The sequence below is a fragment of the Danio rerio genome, chromosome 8 (genome assembly GCF_052040795.2).
Source record: "Danio rerio strain M-AB ecotype USA chromosome 8, GRCz13ab, whole genome shotgun sequence".
Classification (NCBI taxonomy): Eukaryota; Metazoa; Chordata; class Actinopteri; order Cypriniformes; family Danionidae; genus Danio; species Danio rerio.
This window is the reverse complement of record NC_141028.1, coordinates 32,308,505-32,329,076: the sequence shown is the minus strand read 5'-3', so window position 1 is coordinate 32,329,076 and position 20,572 is coordinate 32,308,505. Positions and strand designations below refer to the sequence as shown.

Sequence of the window (20,572 nt, the reverse complement as noted above, 5' to 3'; positions counted from 1 at the left end):
TCTTGCTAATTCAGCAGGTTGGCGCCTACAGAATTGCAGAAATAATGGCGTTGCCTTGGTTACTGCACTAAACAAAGCAGCAAGATGGATAGCAAGATAGTAGGATTTCATAAACTTCACAGCATCCTGATATTCACAGATTTAATTCAGGCAAAATTTAGCATACACATTGCATATTAAAAATTATAGAAAATGTAACGCCTTTCAAGATAGCATTTAAGTCGGCGCCCATATCCTTGTGGTTAGTGCGTCAACACATGGCACTGAGGTGTTCGCGGCGACCCAAGTTCGATTCCCGGCTCGGGGTCCTTTGCCGACCCTTCCCCTATCTCTGCTCCCCATGCTTTTCTGTCTCTAAATCTCTACTGTCCTACCACAATAACGGTGAAAACCCCAAAAAAATAAAAATAAAAATAGCATTTAAGACTTTTTAGAGGCCTTAAATTTCTCTACATTGATGTATTTTTATTGTTTTTACAATGACACCCTGATAATCGATATTCGATTTTAATCAATAATCAATCTTTTACAATCAAGCTGATATTCAGTAAATTGACATTCTTATTTGTGTGATATTTCTTAACCATACCATATATTTTAAGTATCTAAAAAAAACATAGAAATGTGTATTTATTTCACATATAATACAAGTATTGCTTTCATAACTGGAATACGGTTATTCAAACCGCATTCAAATAGGCTTAATGCAGTGAATGCTTTTGGACTCTAAAAACATGTTTTTGTTTGTTTTTTGGCTAAGCGAGTTGACATGCTTGATAATGTCAGCTCACACATCGTTAAAACGACAATTAAGATATTATCATAGACATTAAGTACTGCACACCCCTCCCTATTCTTAAACTTAACATTTGAAATCTACTTGGCTGTAGTAACCGTTTAGTAGAAACAGCAGTTTCAGTGTTTTGGGGAAAAGATAGGTGCTCAAAAATCACCAACAGACCCGAAAAAAAGATACCAAAGACCAATATTAATTATTATATAATATTAACTATTAATTGCCAAACCTTCTGAAGAGCCTCTGTGTGGTATCGCATCGGGGTTGATCCAGCATGTTTTACTGTAGCGTGAGCCACACTGCCCTCCTCCTCAGAGATCAGATGACACAACATATTCTGTCCAGAACAGATACATAACAGAAAACAATGCTGATGACAGCTTTTAAACACAACACCCTCCATTTACAGCGGACATTTAATCACACACCATCAAACAACTGCATATTATTTTGCTTTGATTCGTCTGTGCATAACTGGACAGCTTTTGCTCATCATAAACACATCACCATGTTGCACACAAATAATAAAAATAAAAAAAAGACAATGGATCGGGTGGCTAGGCCTGTCTGTTTATGAAAGCGCAAAGTTTAAGCCTTGACAGAAAACATGTCTGCTTGCGGTGGGGCCATGTGGTTTCTTTAGGTTTACAGTATGCTAAGATGTCCTCCACAGACCCAAAGAGGCTCAATTACTACCATCTGAACAGCAAAACACACTCCAGATCACACAGAACTGTAAGCTGGGTTGTGACAACAGTGCAAGACCAATGAAACACAGCCTTTCCATATTCTCTAGTTTGTTTCTCTACCTAGGGGTGGAGAAAAATGGAATTGGTCATGATAATAATTTTTGGTTCTTCAAAGTGGCAATTTAGACAGCACTAAACCACATGGGTGAACTGGCTAAATCGAAACAACTTGTAAAACGCCTAAAATGAAAGAAACGAAAAAGAATGGAGCAAGTATTCACTTCTCAGATGTTTTTAAGGAATCACATGGCTATTATAGCTGCAAGATATTCAAACGAACTGGCAACTTGTCATTTAAAAAAAATAATATATACATTATTATATATATTATAAATATATATAAAGGGTTACTCCTGCCAAAAATCTACTTTTCAAGAGTTCAAACTTAGATATTGCTTGACGTTATTAGCAGGTTTGGCATGCTGTTTCGGGAGAGAACCCTGAGCTCTGAGATAATTGAGCCTTGGGCTCCCGCCTGGTCAATAAGCACATAAGGTGGTTTGAGATCAGGTAGGTCTTGAGAGCTCATCCTGGTAAAATGAGGAAATGTTGTGGAAGGGGGATTCTTTCAAAACAAAGATAAGGCAGTAGGGCGAAATCTGTATATTTACTAGGGTTGGATGAATCTGATTAGATTATTACTGATTACAGATGGGAGACCAGCCGTGATCAATCATATCACATGCTCCTCTCAAAATTAGTTTGAAAAACTTTGTCATTAACTCTCCATTCACTCGTACTAAACTTCTAGGTGTTTCTTTATTTAACAGCATGCTCTTGAAAACCAGTAGCCATTGGCATACATGTTTATTATTATTATTAAAATTTTTTTACTAAGGATGACAATGACTACTGGTTTGTAATAATCCTCTAATAACCATCTATTTTTGTGATCAACATGGGAAAAATTGTGTTTGTTTTAAATTTGAAGTTTAGTAACCACCTGAGAGTGAATGAATGTTTATTTTAACCTCTTAAAGTCAAGTGCTATTATGGGGTTTCTGTCTTGATTTTGCCTACCCAAATTAAAAAAAAGCTTTCCAAATCCACATGCAGAAGTATAAATGCAAAAGTTTGGTATCATTTTAAAGAAAACCCTTTAAATTTCTGTAAAACAATGTTGAAAGCAATTAAAATAATTGTATTTGTTGTCTGTGTTATATATAAAAAATAAAAATAAAAACCTACAAAAGAGGCACTATTTTTTTGGTAAACTCAAATTTGAAAGCTTACCTTTTAGGTTCTGTGTGGACTAGGCTGCTTTAATTAATTTAGTTTGTTCCTGCACGCCAGTAATCATAGATAAAAAGAAAAATGTCTCTATGTAAAATCTATGTAAAAGTTATTCTATTCCAGCTGATGAGAGAACAGAACCACTAATGGGGGTATTGGGGCAGTACGGACCTTTAAGATTTAAAGAATGCGAAAGTAAATGACATCATGGACCCAGAAGTTAAGGTTTTTAACAATAAAGTACAATTAAATAAACAGATTAATTAACCTTGCATTATGATTCATTGTGATCTAGGGGGTATCAGCTCGAGTTACTTATCAGAAAAATCATACTTTTAACATGATAAAAATACATTATGACCTTTTTAACCTTTAAATCCATGCAAATGAGTTCAGATTAGGAGGTTTGAGGACTTGAGCACATCGGATGGTTTAATTTACTGGGGTTAACCTTTCATCATGATTCATTGTGACTGTAAAAGCCATATTTCATAATTTACTTTTTAAGGTAAGTATCTTTTTTGTGTTATATAACGTGTTCTTGTTGATTTGTATGTCATATACTTTGTTACTTTTCTCCAGCTCATGTGTATTATGATGTTTTAGTATGCATGTTTTGTGGCACACGCGAGTTGTTACTATGATGCGCAGGAGTTGGAGAGCACAAGCTTTTGACCGTAAAAAGTGTAAACTTGGCGTCCGAATACCTCAAACTGGAACAAACAAGTTTTATATGAGGGGTCTGTGATGAAATTGCACCTGTGGATGTCTGATGTAAAAAATAAACCAAGATACACTGAATTAGATGGACTCTTGTGTCGTTATCAAGTGTAAGAGCACTTTTACGTGTCAAAACTTGATTTTAAATTACCATAAGAAGGTTACATGTTCCCTACAGTGATCGGGTGCTATCAGCTGAGACTTAATTGAGTTACTTAACAGACAAATTATACTTTTAACATAGTAAAATTACATTATGAATTTTTAACCTTAATTCTAAGCAAATGTGTTCAGATTATGGGGCTTGAGGACTTCACATTGTTTTGTGCAAAATTTAATCCACTACGGATAGGCTTATGGTTTTGAACAAAAGCTAAAAAGAGACATAAAAAGACAAAGTGACAGCGATATTAAAGACAGGGTCATTCTGCTCAGTCTAAAATAGCTTTTGAATGTGTCTGCAGAGGTAAATGTGCTTAAAGAGACCACACAAGTCTCCCCGAGGACTGCTTCCAGACCCCCAGGAGCCCTGAAGCTGCAGAGGGGCCGACAGACACCGTCTGGTCTCTCTGATGTGGAGAAGGCGAGTCAAGCTGGCGCTCCAGAGCAAAGGATCACTGAAGAATGGGCAACAGGCTCTTTAATAACACACAAAAACATCAGTGCATGGCTCTGAAGAAGAACCCCTCTTCTTCGTCTCTTCTTCTGTGCTAAACCACCCACACGAAGAGCACAAACCAACTGGCTTTGTGAATGACAGGACTGTTTGTTTATTCATGCAGAGTGGCTAAAGAAACACTGGCTGGAATCATCCCAGATGAGTCTCACATTGTAACCGATGCTGATCAACATGAAGGCTTTCTCAGATGGGTGAGGCTTCACATGTTGACAGTTACAGTAAACAGCGCTCGGAACAAACAAAGATGGAGCAAATGGAAAAAATGCACAGTCCATTAAGAGCTCAACAAACACGAGGATGGAAAAATAAGAGATCAGCGGCTTGCTGGGAGAGGAAACACGTCAGGCTGGGATGAGAAGAAAGACCCCCGGGAAATGAACTCAAACCAAATCAATTTGCTAAAACACAAGAAGAAAGAGAGCAAAGACACTGGACAGTAATTAGGTTACAGCGAAACAGAAACAGAAAATGGGATCCACCAATAAACAAAAGTGGTAACCTTTCAGACCAGGGGTCCGTTCTTCGTACGTGGATTACTCAGCTAGCTGGATTTGGATATTGACGATTGGACATGATCCAGGATCGTTTCGTTCTTCAAAGCTGATCTGAGAGTTGTTGTCATGGCAACAGTTCTGCTAGCTCAAACCTGATCGGAAGCAGGTTCAATTCATATAAACAGGATTAGATCGGGTCAGTTCAAGCAAAGATAATAGAGAAAGTACCGAATTATATTTTCTTACAGTAGTTATATACACTTGGGAAAATAGTTTAAAAAAATTAACTATATATATAAAGTTATAGTTATTAATAAAATAAATAAAGTTATATTAACAAAACGTATGCAATCTGTACCCTCGAAATGAAAGTACAAAGAGAAAATTTATTGATATGAACTGTTTAGATCGCTTTAGTAAAATTTGTGTATGATAATAGAAATGCAGAATATGTGACTTTTTTTAAAAAATAAATAATACATTAATGCAGTCATGAACATGTTTTGACAGTAAATATGCCAGTGATTATGCTTCACAAAAGTTGCAGACGCCTTTACCAATATCAAAATGCTTTTGTAAACATCCAGTTATTCCATACAGCGATTAAAAAAACGGCTACTGTAATAAAGAAAATATTTTCTAAATGTAGAACTAAATACATTGATATGCATTGAAATACATGATAAATACTCTTAACACATGAAAGTGTAAAGCCTGCAGTTCACGACATATGTGGAAAGTTATTGCGTGTCATATTTAACAAACCGTCGACTGCTAATATGATGTAATTTTGCTCACATGGATAATTGAATATTAATCAGATGATGTCATTACGCTGCTGTTTCGTCAGCCAATCGTTGCATTGCTGATCATGATTTCGAGGATCGATAGATCTGTCCTTCACAACACACGCAGCGATCTCAGATCAGATTATCCAAACATTCTAATCTGATCCACGAACTTGTTTGAAGAACCAAATTAGCCAGAGATCAGTTATCAAGATTAAAAGATCCAGGATCGGCAAAATCATCTTAGATCATTTAAGCGAGGTATGAAGAACGGACCCCAGAGCAATCAAACTTAAGTCAATAGTGGTTTCTGCATGAAAATTCAACTGGTAAAATGCCTTACAATAGTATGGTGGTACTATGCAGGGAAGCAAACAACTAGAAAAATGTATCTAGGTGATATGGCAAAAACATTATATCTATAAGTTGTGTAACAGATTATGGTTGATCCGTAAGCCTTATGCATTGTAAACAATTCCAGAGAGATCCTCTTCCACATCATTCAAATTAAGTGTTTGAAAGCATTTTGGCATTCCTGTAAAATACAACGATGATGGAAAAAGTTGCGTAGTGACCTACCTAAATGCTTTTATTAAGTTAGTGTTAGTGAGTGTCTTAGGGTCACTTTCTGTTACTACTTGTTTAGCTTGAATTTATGTATTCTGTGAACAAATGCATGACTAAACATTTAAAGATTGTGATCTTAATACAAATCCGCACAACATGAATGATCAATGATAATAATTTGCATATGATCATTAATCCTTCGAATCGTTGCATTCAAATCTGTGTTTGATCAAGAGAGATTCAGTTTTTACACTTTTTCAGTTAGTTACAAAAGATTAAACAACAAAGAAGTACTGTGAGAACAGTTCATAGTTCAGATATAAACATTGATGTTTATGGTAAAGATTAAAATCACTGTTTAATGGAACTTGATGCTGGTGAATGTTTTAGCAACTATATTGTGTAAACAACAGACATCCATCAAAATTATGTCACTGGAAAAATTATCCATCTATAATGAAGCATGAAGTTTTATGTGTAAATTGTTGAATTAGTAACTGAAAATAAATATGATATGTTGTACAAGATGTTAGATTTCTATATTTAGTATTATCAGCAACAGTAGCAAAGATAATTTTTCATATTGAATATTTTCCTATTTTCAGCTGGTTCTTTTTTGATTTTTATTAAAATTACAGGTTCTAAGTGATGTTTGTAAAACCAACGCAGTAATATTTTTGTATTAATGAAAAGCAAAAGACATATGTCTTCTTTTTGTGTAATCCGAAAAATGGTCCAAGCTGTGACTCAAAATTTGTAGTGTGATGCGAACTGTGAGATTTGTGATCCGTTACACCACTAATACTTATTGTTGTTATTGGCAAAAATTAATCACACCGTAGCACCCATTCCTAAACAAAACTATGTTCCTTGGAAAAACCATGGTATAATTCTTAAGTAGAAATAAGCAGAAGGAGACTGACCTGCCTACCATTAAGTAACCTTCTGTAGGTCAGGCATTTGAAAACAAAACAGACGGTATTCCTCCTCCTCCTAAGTTTCATCCATCAAGTAAATGTTCACATGTCTATAATCTGTAACATCCTAACACAAAGCGAGTGCTAATCCCTACCGTGTCCTGTATCACTTCCCCAAAAACCATACGTACACACACTGCTGGAGCACCAGGGATTGTTAGCTAAGTAAATAAATAATGTAAGATTAAATACCATGTCTCAACCCCTGACAGAGAACCCACACCTCCCTCTGACTCCACTTCCCTTCGTATAGGTCAAAAAACATCTGGCAAATTAAAAGTTTACTTTAAAAGCCCTGCTTTAATTAGCGCAATGTTTTATTAGATGAAAAAAAAATAATCAAACGAATACACACACGTTCGAATCTGGCAGAAACGCGAGGGGTTCTGTATTGCTTATGGTAAACCATCTGTGTGAACTCTGTAAAAAGTTGAAAGTGTACAATTATTTGAGTTCCTTTTCATCACTCCGCTCTCCTAACCCTGATTACATCTCTTTAAATATAAAAGTGTACATTGGGAATTTCTAAAACACTTTTGGCAGTTGGAAAACTGTAGGGGTCTGGAAGAGCATGGCATTTATTAGGTACATTACAAACACAAAATGGCTCCAAACATTCAATGTTGCACAGAATTTGAAATAGTCGGAGAAGGCAGATTTTTCCAGTTATATTACTTTTTGACAATTTAAATATAACGTCTTCACACTTTTGTTTTATTTATTTATTTACTTATTTTTCTGCATCTTCACACTTTAAATAAATACAACTAAATTACAGACATTCAGTTGTGGTCCTCTGATTTGAGTTGTGAATTCCGAAACCGTGAAAAAACAAAAAAACAGAATCCAGGGTATACTGGCAACTGTACCTAGTGTGAGTACGGCCCAAATAAACCTATGACCAAATGTCTTTGCAAAAAAAAATTATAATAAATAAGGCGGCAGCATGTCCGTGTGAATAAAGGCTCCATTTAATTTAGTGTACTGAATTGTGACAGATATACTGTATTACAACTATGATTTATACAACACTTCTGTGTGGTTTTTGAATCTGATTGGCTATTAGTGTGATATTCTTCAAATAACAGCACTCATCCAGCCTCTTCACCCTTCACCCTTGTGTATTACTCCACCCACATACAGTGACAAGCAGAGGACTTATTTTGACTTATTTTGGACAAGCAGAACAATTATTTTGTTCAACTCTCAATAAATGAATGGTAAAACAAATGAATTTGAATTAAACTAACATGTTTTCTGGTTACTAAAAAAACAGAAAAGACAATTTGAAAAAATATACCAGAATACAGTAAAAAAAAACTGATAATAAAAATAAATAAAACATGCCTGATATCTGTCAGAATCTAAATTTGTTAAAAAAAATGTTGGTGATTTACTATTTGTGCATTAACCTGGAGGGTTTGAAAAGAGGTAAAATGTTGGCTTTACCTTGATCCACATGTTGGCTTTTCGTTCGACAGCGTTCAGTGGCTCAGCGCTGTACAGGCAGCTCAAACATCGCAGCAGGAGTTTCTGGCTCCTCTCTGAGCATACATAAACAAGAGCACAAGACAAAATGCCATTTATAAGATGTGAAAATGGCCACGTTTTTCATCTCTAATGGGAAAACAATGATGCGTTTCATTCAAAAAGTCAGATTTCCTTGTTTGCAATTATATATATATATATATATATATATATATATATATATATATATATATATATATATATATATATATATATATATATATATATATATATATATGAGGAACATTATATATAAGGGGGAAAAAACTAAATAAGGCATTTATTACAAAATCAGTTTGGCAAGAAAATCATGAAATATGAATTTTAATTCACTATGAAAAAACTAACAAAAAACAAAACAAAAACGTGCATACTGACTACAATAACCATGTAAATTATTATTTACCTAGTTCTCCTTGTATTTGATTTGCTGGTATTTTTTTGTGCATGTCTTGATGACCATATTTTCTTGCTTTACCACAGTTGAAACTACACATACAATCAAAACTTCACAATACGCTCAGTAAACTGACATAGGTGTAATAACATGTTTAGATAAAAGGCGAAGAGATGAGATTTACAGGGCCAGACATTACTTTTGGCTACAAGTGTACATTTAAATTACATTTATAATATAAATCTTCTTTTAAAATTTTTTTAGCAGACTAAATAGAAGCACTCACTAGTAGTTCCAGACTTTGTGGAACTTACTTTATATAATGGAATAAAAATTGCAGCAATAAATCACATTCGTTTAAAACCATTTTTAATGCTACATGTGAACAATACAGCAGGTCTGATATGAAATTTTAGGAAAGGGATGCGGTGAACAATGAGAGAGGGGTTGTGAGTTAAAAAGAGCCAAATAACAGAACAAATGCCCAGCAGGCCTCTACAGGGTTCATTGGAAAATTAGTGTAAATACCCAACCCATGCAGACACATTTCTTGGTCTCAAATAGGAAACACACCCCCAAGTGTAGAAGAGTCGTAAATTTACCGTCCGCAGTAACACATGAGTTCCAACATAGTCTTCCCAGGAACTGGCCCACAAAAGGAAACGTCTTCATGGCCTCACTAGTGGAGTTCTGTTATACAGTAAACACACAAATGCCTGAGACATAAATAGCAAGAACCTGCATATGAATAATGCATAATGACACCACATAATTAGACTCTTACAGTGTGGATAGGGCTGGGGGATTTGGCTTAAAATCAAAATCTCAATTATTGAACATCTAAACTCGATTATGACTAATGAATAATTATTTCTTTGTTTATTTTATGTTTTTGCCCTCACAGTTCACCGACAGGTTTTGTACTGTAAATATGCTCACATATTACGAGAGAGAGATTTCTGAATTAAGGGTACATTACTTGATTTTACAATAATTGAAGGAAACACACACTATCTACCATCTATGATTATTTATTGAACATCAACACTGAAAACTGAAATTAAAACACACACACACTGCCTAAAACAAAGAGTAACATTTTCCTTATAAATAACTGAAAACAAAAAAGTTGCACTTTTGGAAACAAAACTAATTGTTTTCAATGTTTTCAAAAGAAGAAAATAAGCAGTATCTCTTCTAAATAAAACAACTCTTGTTTATTCTGTGACTAATATTTTAAACAGTTCACTTCTTGAATATACTGTAAACAAGTATTTTAATCTATATAACAATTTTATTGTAATAATAATATGCCGTCTCTAGGCATCTCTGGCACAGTTTCCAATCATCGTCAATGTGATGCAGACGTGCAGCTACATTTTTTCGAGAGGTTTGCGGGTATGCAACCGTACGAAGGCTGCACCGGACCATGCCGGTGCTTTTGCCACAGAAGTATAAATTTGCCTTAACAGAGCAGGGTCACGTGACTCCACATATGGTAGTGAAAGTAACTGTAGAAAAAATTGACCTGGAAAAATTAGAACAATTATAGGTTCTGAATGTCAATTTCGATTACTTTCCGATTAATCGTCCAGCCCTGAGTTAGGATACATTAATACTGATGACGGAAAAACGAGAGATGAACAATATTGAGATCGCAAGCTGGATTCAAACTAACGACTAAAGCTCAATGTGCAGAAATCTTTGAATTAAAAACCTCTCTTGCTCAAATGTAATCAAATCATAGATTATGATACTGACACTTAAAGTACTGACTTTATTAATCCGAATTAAAAAGTTAAACAGTAAAAGTTGACAGTAACTTGAAAAGTTTATTATATTTAAATCTAAGAACTCTGGATTTGTATAAAGAAATTAGGGAACATTACAGTTAGACACTGATTATATATGTCTAATTAAACTGACAATATGACAGTATTACCACATTACACTGTTAGATTGGCTGTTGGTGTTATACTTTTAGTCATTCTGGTTTGACTTTTAAGAGGCCACAGAAACGCAAGACTCTGCAACTGACAAACAGGTACAGTTAAAGTCAGAATTATTAAACCCTCTTTTTTTTCTTTTTTAAATATTTCCAAAATTATGTTTAACAGAGCAAGGAAATGTTCACAGTATGTCTGATAATATTTTTTCTTCTGAAGAAAGTCTTACTTGTTTTATTTCAGCTAGAATAAAAGCAATTTTTTTTTAAAATCCATTTTGAGGTCAAAATTATTAGCCTCTTTAAGCTACTTTTTTTGATAGTCCAAAGAACAAATCATCGTTATACAATAACTTGCCTAATTACCCTAACCGGCCCAGTTAACCTAATTAACCTAGTTAGCTTTTAAATTTCACTTTAAGCTGTACAGAAGTGTCTTGAAAAATATCTGGTAAATTATTATTTACTGTTATCATGGCAAAGATAAAATAAATCAGTTATTAGAAATTTATTATTACATTTTATTATTAAGTTATTAAAACTATTATGTTTAGAAATGTGTTGTATAAATCTGCTCTCCATAAAATAGAAATTGGGGAAAAAAATAATAGGGGGGCTAATAAATCGGGGGGGGTTGATAATTCTGACTTCAACGCCATGTCTTAATAAAATAAAGAATTAAAAGAAAAAAATCTGTGACAATTACAAATTGCCATTCTGTGATGAATACAATTGTTACAATGTTGCCATCAATGTTGAAACTGTTCAAAAGCTTAAAGGGAAAACTTTAAAGTTTTAGTACACTCTATCTTCTAAATGTAGCCAAAAACTTTTGAGTGATGACAGCTTTCCCAGTGAACTCATATTGTCAGGCATTCCACAAGGATGTGTCTTAGGACCATTTTCATTTCCTCTACTGTACTTGCTTCCTTGATGACCACAGCAGCATTGGCTGCATGAAGATTCAGCATACACTGCTTTCACACCATCACACACATTTAAAGTACTTTAAAATAGATGTCTCTTTTACCACAAATGACAATTCCTTTGGTGGCCTTTTTTTGCAATTTACAAAGGCCTTTGTAATGCAGCATTAAGAACTGTTTTAAAGAGCCCATATTATACATGAAATACGGTCATATCTTGGTTGTAAGGGTCTCCAACAACAGTTTAATATGCATGCAAGGTCAAAAAACACTTTCATGGTCTTATAATCTGCATTTATTTTTACCTAATTATCCCAGCGACTCCTGTATGAATCGTTCAGGGATTCATTTGTTCCCAAACCCCTCCTTAGCGCGAAGCTAATCTGCGCTGATTGGACCGATGACAGTCTGTTGCGATTGGTCGACTGCCTTCAGTGAGAGAGTGAAATGCCAAACAGCTAATCAGCAATATAAAAGTAATCACAGTTCATACACGCTTGATAGTGTAGGCGTGGATTTTAGCTGCCAGTGGGTCAATGTAAATACAGACTATGGACTTGAAAATACAGACGACTAACTATTTTATTGAACAAAAACTCCAAAAACAGTTGAGGAGATCTCCTTCTCACTCTGCTCTTTTCACAGACACACACACACACACACATACGCACTTAACCCTGCTCCGGACGACAACGCGCGCACACACACACACACAAACACACACACACACACAAACACACACACCTCCGGACGACAGCGCGCGCACGCACACACAGACACACACACTAACGTTACTCCCCGTCCACGGAGCTCCGTTAACGCAGCACGCGTCGCGTTTTTAACGTGACTTTGCACACGATAAGAGAATATAGCCAGTTAACCTGATACAGTACACGCGGTTACAAGTAACAAATCACAACTAAATACATTTGCAAGCTAGAGTCAACGAGGCAACTTTAATCGCACGTACTTACACTTGAGAAATGGAGGAAGAAACCCATCCTGACGTCTATCAGTAAGTTACTCTTTACTGATCCTTCCTTTAACAAACGCTGATGAAGTATTCTTTGTAGCATGTAGCTTCCAGAAGTTTCCAGTAGTTTCCAACTGCTTGGCTATAATGCTGAGGTTTCATCTTTGGGTAGAGACTCAATATATCCATCTGCAGTGTGACTTCAATCGACCGGCATGTTTGTGTGTGTGTGTTTGTGGGTGTGTGTGTGTGTGTGTGTCTCGGTTTCTGCGTCAGAGGGCGGGGCCTCAGGTTTGAAATCTCCCGGGTTTGCGCGTGCACGTGAATAACTTGGTTTCGTTCGTACGTCATGGCGAAACACCTAATGAATCCGTATCAAGGCGACTCGTTTGAAGCATTATGAGTCGACTCTTTTTTAGATGAATCAACCGTTTTTAACACTGTACACTAACAGATTTAAGCCTTAGCTGGATACTCCACTTCACTTAGAGCTGTGTTACACACTACATGGAGGGGAATTTTCAAAAACCCATAATATGGGCTCTTTAAAGTACTGTCTGCTAGAATTATTTTGGGGTACATTAAGGAGGGTCTGATGGTTGTGGAGAGGAGCTCAGCAAGAACAAATGTTCTTATGTCAGAACTATATAGCCTAGAATTTTTCTCATCAAAATGAACTGTCAACACCAGATCCTGTCTCAACTCATCAGCTGTGGTCAAAAAAATCTTTGGTAATTAATACTGACAGTTTAAGTACACAATGAATGTACCCCATTTGCCTAGCTAGCTGACATCACAAGTATGAACAATTAGCTTATACGAAAGAAAAAATATGTATTTCTCAAAGAAGTATTTTAGCCAAATATTATAAAACCCTTTGATGGCTTTTTCATAAAACTATTCCCACGCAGACAGACGGTGAGATTCACTGATCACTTCTTTAAAGTCAGTTACGTAATTAATGAAAACCAGCACGCTAATGCAAAGGCATGTTGAGGATCACAGCTTTTCGCATCAGTTCAAGATGTGCCCTGCCAATTTACTGTACACTGGAAGCCATACAAAGGATCTGAGCCTTTTTACATTCCATAGGCACATACATTGTTGGATGCTAAATGATTTTAGTGCACGCATAAAGAGAATGACACAATTCTAGAGGAACTTTAACACGCTGAGCCTCACAGAAGACCTGGTGGCAGCCAAAAAAATAATTAAAACGAACAGAGAACACATTAAACTAATTATTTGCAGCTAGGGAACTGCAATTTGCAGACATAAAAGCTCATACAGTAGGTCTGAAAATCTTGATACTAAGAGCTAGGGCTGCAAAATAAAAAATAATCACAACGCTACACAATTGTCACATTACACAGGCTGCGATTTATACATGCTACTGGTTTGAGACCAAAACACAGCATTTCATATCATGATCTACATGTGTATAAATGAAAACTACTTTGAAACCAGTAACATATATTGTTACGCGCCAGCACCCTACCAAAAACTATATCGGCATATCGTTATGAAAATGAAGATATTCTGAAGATAAATACCAAAAATTAACACAACTGGATTAACTACAGCAGTCATGATCGTGGATCTCATATGAAGCAAGAGATCGTGATGACATGATGACGTGAGCGGGTGTTGTAATAATAATATTAATAATTCCTTACATTTATATAGCGTGTTTCTGGGCATTTAAAGCGCTTTACACAATGGGGGGATCTCCTCATCCACCACTAGTGTGCAGCATCCACCTGGATGACGCGATGGCAGCCATTTTGCGCCAGACCGCACCCCACACACCAGCTGATTGGTAGAGAGGAGACAGTGATGAAGCCAATTGAATATGGGGATGGTTAGGAGGCCATGATGGACAGAGGCCAGTGGGCAGATTTGGCCCGGGGTTAAACCCCTACTCTTTTCGAAGGACATCCTGGTATTTTTAACGACCACAGAGAGTCGGGACCTCGGTTTAACGTCTCATCCGAAAGACGGCGCTCACTGAGCAGTATAGAGTCCTCGTCACTATACTTGGGCATTAAGACCCACACAGACCGCAGGTTGGGCGGCCCCTGCTGGCCTCACTAACACCACTTCCGGCAGCAACCTAGCTTTCCCATGTGGTCTCCCATCCAGGTACTGACCGGGCGCAGCCCTGCTTAGCTTCAGTGGGCGACCATGTGAGAGTTGCAGAGAGCTAGCTACCGGCAAATAAGTAGTGGTGTCCAACTTTTTAGGGGGAAATTTTAAAGCCCTTCTCCTTCATACTCTGTTTCAAGGGCCAAGTGGAAGGGCTAGGGTTACAACAATAGAACTGAGATTAGGCCTTACTGACAGGCTTTCCTTTAGCTTTTTGCCTACTGTATCAGGGGTCGCCACAGTAAAATAAACAAATAACTCATTTTACATCCTGCCACAACCAAGCTCTATGATTGCCCTACCCCATGCAAGCCCCAGTGCCGGAGAAAAACGTATTCTACCTTTATTCTACCTACATTCAATTTAAGTTTTACAGACTGAAAAATAGTTTGAAAAGACCATTCACTTGACCTTCCATAAACATCTCAAAAGTTTAAATCCATGCCCATCACAAGAGTCCATGGAAATTTGTCTCAGAGATGAGATTTATGTATGTTAAGGGGGCAAAAGTCTTATGTAGAAATTCATAATTCAGCAAATGTGTTCACACGCATACACCTCTCAGCTTCCCCTTGAGCGCGGGCGCATTGCCAGTGGGCACCCAACTGTGCCAGTCCAAGAAAGAAAATCGTTTACGGGACTGTGAAACCTCCCCTTTCCAGCAGTACCAAGCAGGGAGTGGGAAAACTGGTTCTGATGGAATGCAAATGAGGAAATTGATATAAACGAGACATTTTTTCATCTCTAGGCGCGAGCCACATCCTTAACTCATCCAAGCGCTGCTGTTCAGATCTGCTCCATTCGGGTCGTTTTTATGAGGCTCTGCCGGGAATACGGTTTAGGGCCAATTAAGAAATCCCGATCCTGTCACGTTGCTAAATGCTGCAAGAGAGGCTGACGCATGGAGACCGTGATGGAAACAGAAGGCGTGATTGCATTTTGGCAGGGTGGCCATTGTAGGTTGAAATAAAAAAGCCTGCAAGATCTTGTTTTCTTTTCCGACATGCCGGGCACCAAGCAGCATGGTGCACAGGGCCAACGGGGGATCTGCTAGTGCAAAAGGCCTATGCAGGATGAATAAAGAGGTTCTTTCAAGGTGACGAGAGTCAGTGGGAGGCAGAACATTTCTTAACACTGGTCCTTCACAGAGTCGTCCTATAGCCCATGCTGCCGCTTCCAAATTTGCAACACTTGATGCAGGGATACATTAGGTTAACGCTGGCAGTCCCTGGGTGGTTGTAAGTCTGCTAAATCATCACCAGTGCTGTGCCAATGTCCAGCATTCATCCACACAGAGCAACTTCTGTTAGAGGTGCTAAAAGAGTTAGTGAAAGCACTATGACTTTAACTTTAAAGCCAATTCTATGAACTTTGCTGTGATGATGCAAGAAAAATACATATTTTCAAAATCGACTATATAATCCTTCTTACTTACTTTTTTAGATTTTAACACATTAAAGCACAGCATGCTGTCAGCAGGCTAAAACTCACTTCAGGCAGTTGCGTCTTTCTAATGTATCTTATTTAAAGCTTTACAGTAAATAACAAACAACACTACAGCTCAAGGTGAGCAGATGTTCCTGTTTTTCAGGGACAGTCAATTTTTTGTTGTCTTGTCCCAGACTGGAGTTGTTTTCAGTAAATTTAAAAGCATACAAAATGTATTGGCCTCAAATTTTAAATGCACTATAAATACTGTAAACAAATTCATTTAAAACATAAATGTAATTCTAAAAATTAAGTAAGCAATGTTTAAATGTTTAAACAAAAAATGAAATGAAACTAAGTAAATGATTTATTGAACCCAAATACTCCTGATAGTTGTACAAAATGTAATGGAGAAGTGGGTACCCTTTATCATTGTGTATGGTAACGCAATAAGACAAAAGGAGACCCTTATTATGATTGGTAAATTAATTGAAGAAAATAAACATTTGGTTCCTAAATTATGTCCATTTCATATATATACCCTGTAAACTTGGATCTGAACACAAAAAAATGCAAACTATTAGATTTTAGATTACTCCAAGCAAAGCGTGTTATTGCTTTAAATTGAAAAAAAAAAAACTCAAATGACATCCTGTGGTCAGTGGATTACAGAAATGACTAGTAATCTTGCTCTGGAAGAGCTGACATACACTGTTATAAAGAACGACAATACTATGTAAGAAAATACTACTATAATGCTATAAGGAAAATTACAAGATTAACCAGGTGGACCATGCAACATTTTTGATGTTTGTGCTTTTAAACCCTTGTTAGTGTCTTATAGTATTGTTCAGATGTCTTACATTTCACCAACAATTAACAAATTAGTTTAATCAGCATACAATTGAAAGCTGGGAAATGCATTATTTTTTATTATTATGTACTGCTCTTATTTGAATTTATTTACATATTTATTTTCACCTTTTTAACCATTTGTCTTTATGTATTTTGTTTTGTAGTTCAAACAAAACCCAATAAATATATTTTGGGGGAAAAAATTAATGAGCAAAATCATTATTATGTTTTGCGGTCAGTAATAGAGAAAAACAAAACAAACAAACAAAATCTTTGTATCAAAACAATACAAAATTTAAAATCATTATACAATCAATAATCAAACCTCACTGACCAGATAGTTGGCCCAGGGTTTTTTTTAGTATCACAGCAGAGCTATTGTAGTTTTTATTGATAGTTTTAATTACAGTTTTTATTACTAAGATACAACTGGTTCCCAAAATTGAATAGGAAACTTCAAGGCTCAATCGTTACCTATATTTTTAAAAATCCTATACGTGTGAAACTTAATGTTCAGACATTTTCCTACCATTTGCTGCAACCCCTGCAGAATTTGCTGGAGAAAGTTTCTCAGAGGGCCAAGGTGTCTGCTAGTGTCCAGAAGAGCTGAACATGATGAAGCCTCTCCCCAGTTCACTGCTTTATTCATCCAAAACTGCACATTAGTCTCAGAAACACCCGCCATCTTCTCAAATCTGCAAAAACAAATCGACAGGAAAAATACAAGGAATTTTAATTGGTAAACTATTTATTTAAAGTCAACATCATGAATTAAAAATTGTAATCATTTAAAATTCTAAACCGAGACAGATAGAGGACAAAAATAAATGTAGTCCATCAGGAATCCGTTGTCTCATCGGATTACTGTCGTTTGCCATTGCTGCAATCTCTTGATTTTCTGGCAAGCGGAGCGACTGTACTTTAAAAGTGTGTTTCTCAATTCAAAAAAAGTAGCAGAGTTCGTTATAATGATGCCTTTTGTACATAGTCTGAGATGACAAGGGTTGTAATCAGGAAACGGGAAGTTGAAAATGTGTTACCCAATTGAGGGCTCTTAATTTGTCATCAGCCTGTATTTCATGAGCCGGCCAGTTTGAAAACAGAGGAGAAAAAAAATTATAAAAGAGGCATTGGGTAGTGCAATAAAGTCTTCGTGGACCTCATTGTAAACTTCCAGAATGCTCTTAACTCAACGCTGAAGTATTTTGACAATTAAACAAAAGCTAACAGTACTGAAACCATCAATGGAGACACATCCTCATCTGTGTCCTGCTGGGAGGTGAAGTTCTCACACCGCGGCCATGGCGTAACGGGGTAGAAAAAGCGCTCAAACAGCTTGTGTGTGCAGGAGCAGGAGTTTGTGGGTAATTGTTGTTCTTAGTCTTAATGACAGGTCTGTGAAAGACACAACAAGGGAGTGTTTTTATGATCCGCTCGTAACGGCGGAGTCGTTTAATGTCTTGCCATCACCCCTGCTGGAAAAATCCCTTGGGTGAGACAATGTAAATATATAATTAGCCTTTCTTTCCTTTTTTTTCATCAAACCAAACTATGAACAAACGCTTCTTGTTGACTTGTCATCCCCTCACAGCTTTCACCAGTCCTTCGGGGGACGCAGACGCCTGGCCAATAAACTGCCACGGCCAAGATGGGTGTAATTTCAACACAGAATACTGGTAGAGCGCTAGCTGAATTTGTACAAGTGTAAAATTATTTGGGCTATGCTATGCGCTGGAGAGTGTCAACATTGACACGTACCAACACATACTAATGTCCTGACTGTATGCCAGACAGAAAAAAAACATGACTACAAATGTATAATTAGGCCCCTGACAAGCAACAGTCAAGAGCAGAGTAAAACAGGTCTGCCTGACAATCGTTTGATTTGGTTTGGTTGGCTGGTTAAAACCAAAATTAAATAAAGGGGTATAAAAAATGTCTGCTCAGACAGCTGGTGTCTGAGTGAAGCTATTATTGAAGCTCCATTTACCATGGTGCTAATGGATTTGACATTCTTAGCTGGAGGGCAAACATGTTTTTGTACTCCACTCAACAATGTCACATTATTTAATCATCCCTGAAGTCCCAATAATAAACTCTGCTCAGATGATTTGATCTTTTGGTGGACTGATTGCATGTGATGTCTCTACTATTTTCAGAGTCACACTATTGTTTGATAATAAATTTTTCTTTGTATGTTTCAGCATTTTTAGGGTCGACATTTTATATTTAGAATGATCTGATCTAATGCTAATGAAGTTGTGGTGAAAAGGAAATCGTCGCAGATCTTTTCTTATTATTATTAATGCACAATGAAAACATCAACAGTACTTGCTTCTATTCATCAGTGGTTGATTAAACAGAGTCAGAGCTAAATGCGAGCTTGTGGTTGATTGAGGGCGAGGGGTACATTTAGCAGACTGAGGGTGTCTTGAGTATGATTAAAATGAGCTCTTGTGCGATTGCTGTGTTTCTGTTCAATTCATTTCAGAAAACCAGGTAAACACTAAACAAGCAGGGGGCCATTGAAAAGATATTATGAAATATTAATGCAACACAGACCAAAAACATCTAAATAAAAAAGGAAGACATGATGTAACAAGACCGAAAAAGGACAGAATGCTTAAGTATATGTGTTTTTTTAATCACACAAAAAAATCTTGAGAGTCCATACTTTACCAGCCGATTGATTACATCCGATTTTTTTTTAAATAGAAAAAGTTAGAAGTTGCACATGTTTTAAAGTTTTCAGAAATGCTTGATTTAAATTAGAAAACAAAATATTTTTTAAATAAATACTCAATTATTTGTGTTTATATTTAAAGCATAGAAATCTGAACATTGAATAAAAGCAAGGGCTGAATGATACTTAAAAATATGCAAAAGTCAAACTTATTCGCCCTTCTGTAACTTTTTTTTTATATTTCTAAAATGATTTTCAACAGAGCAAGAATTTTTCAAAGTAGTTACTATATTTACTTTTCTTCTGGGAAAAGTCTTGTTTTATTTTGCCTACAAAAAAAGCAGTTCAACATTTTTTTAAAACAATTTTAAGGTCAAGATCATTATTCCCATTACGCAATATATTATTGGAATTTTCTACAGAACAAACCATCATTATACAATTACTTGCCTAACAACCCTAACTTGCCCAATTAACCTAGTTGAGCCTTTAAAATGCACTTTAAGCTGAATACTTTTGTCTTGACAAATATCTAGCAAAATATTATTTACTGTCATCATGGCAAAGATAAAATAAATTAGTTATTAGAAATGAGTTATTAAAACTATTATGTTTAGAAATGTATTGAAAAAAATCTTCTGTCTGTTAAACAGAACTTAAAACAAAACTAACTCTAATTTAGAAAAAAAA

General features: G+C 36.1%; 1 protein-coding gene across 6 annotated transcripts in view; it reads right to left on the bottom strand.

Annotated features, from left to right (window-relative positions):
* The window catches only part of fancc (FA complementation group C), a 44,615-nt gene that overhangs the window by 20,781 nt on the left and 3,262 nt on the right, over positions 1-20,572 (bottom strand). For 3 of the 6 annotated variants that reach the window (XM_087263871.1, XM_087263872.1, XM_087263870.1), the window contains 4 exons: positions 17,729-17,894; positions 9,530-9,617; positions 8,453-8,547; positions 1,026-1,133 (listed from right to left, as the gene is read on the bottom strand). In XM_087263871.1, the coding sequence (XP_087119997.1) occupies positions 1,026-1,133; positions 8,453-8,547; positions 9,530-9,617; positions 17,729-17,884 (447 nt within the window). In that variant the 5' untranslated portion in view covers positions 17,885-17,894. 6 annotated transcript variants of the gene reach the window in all.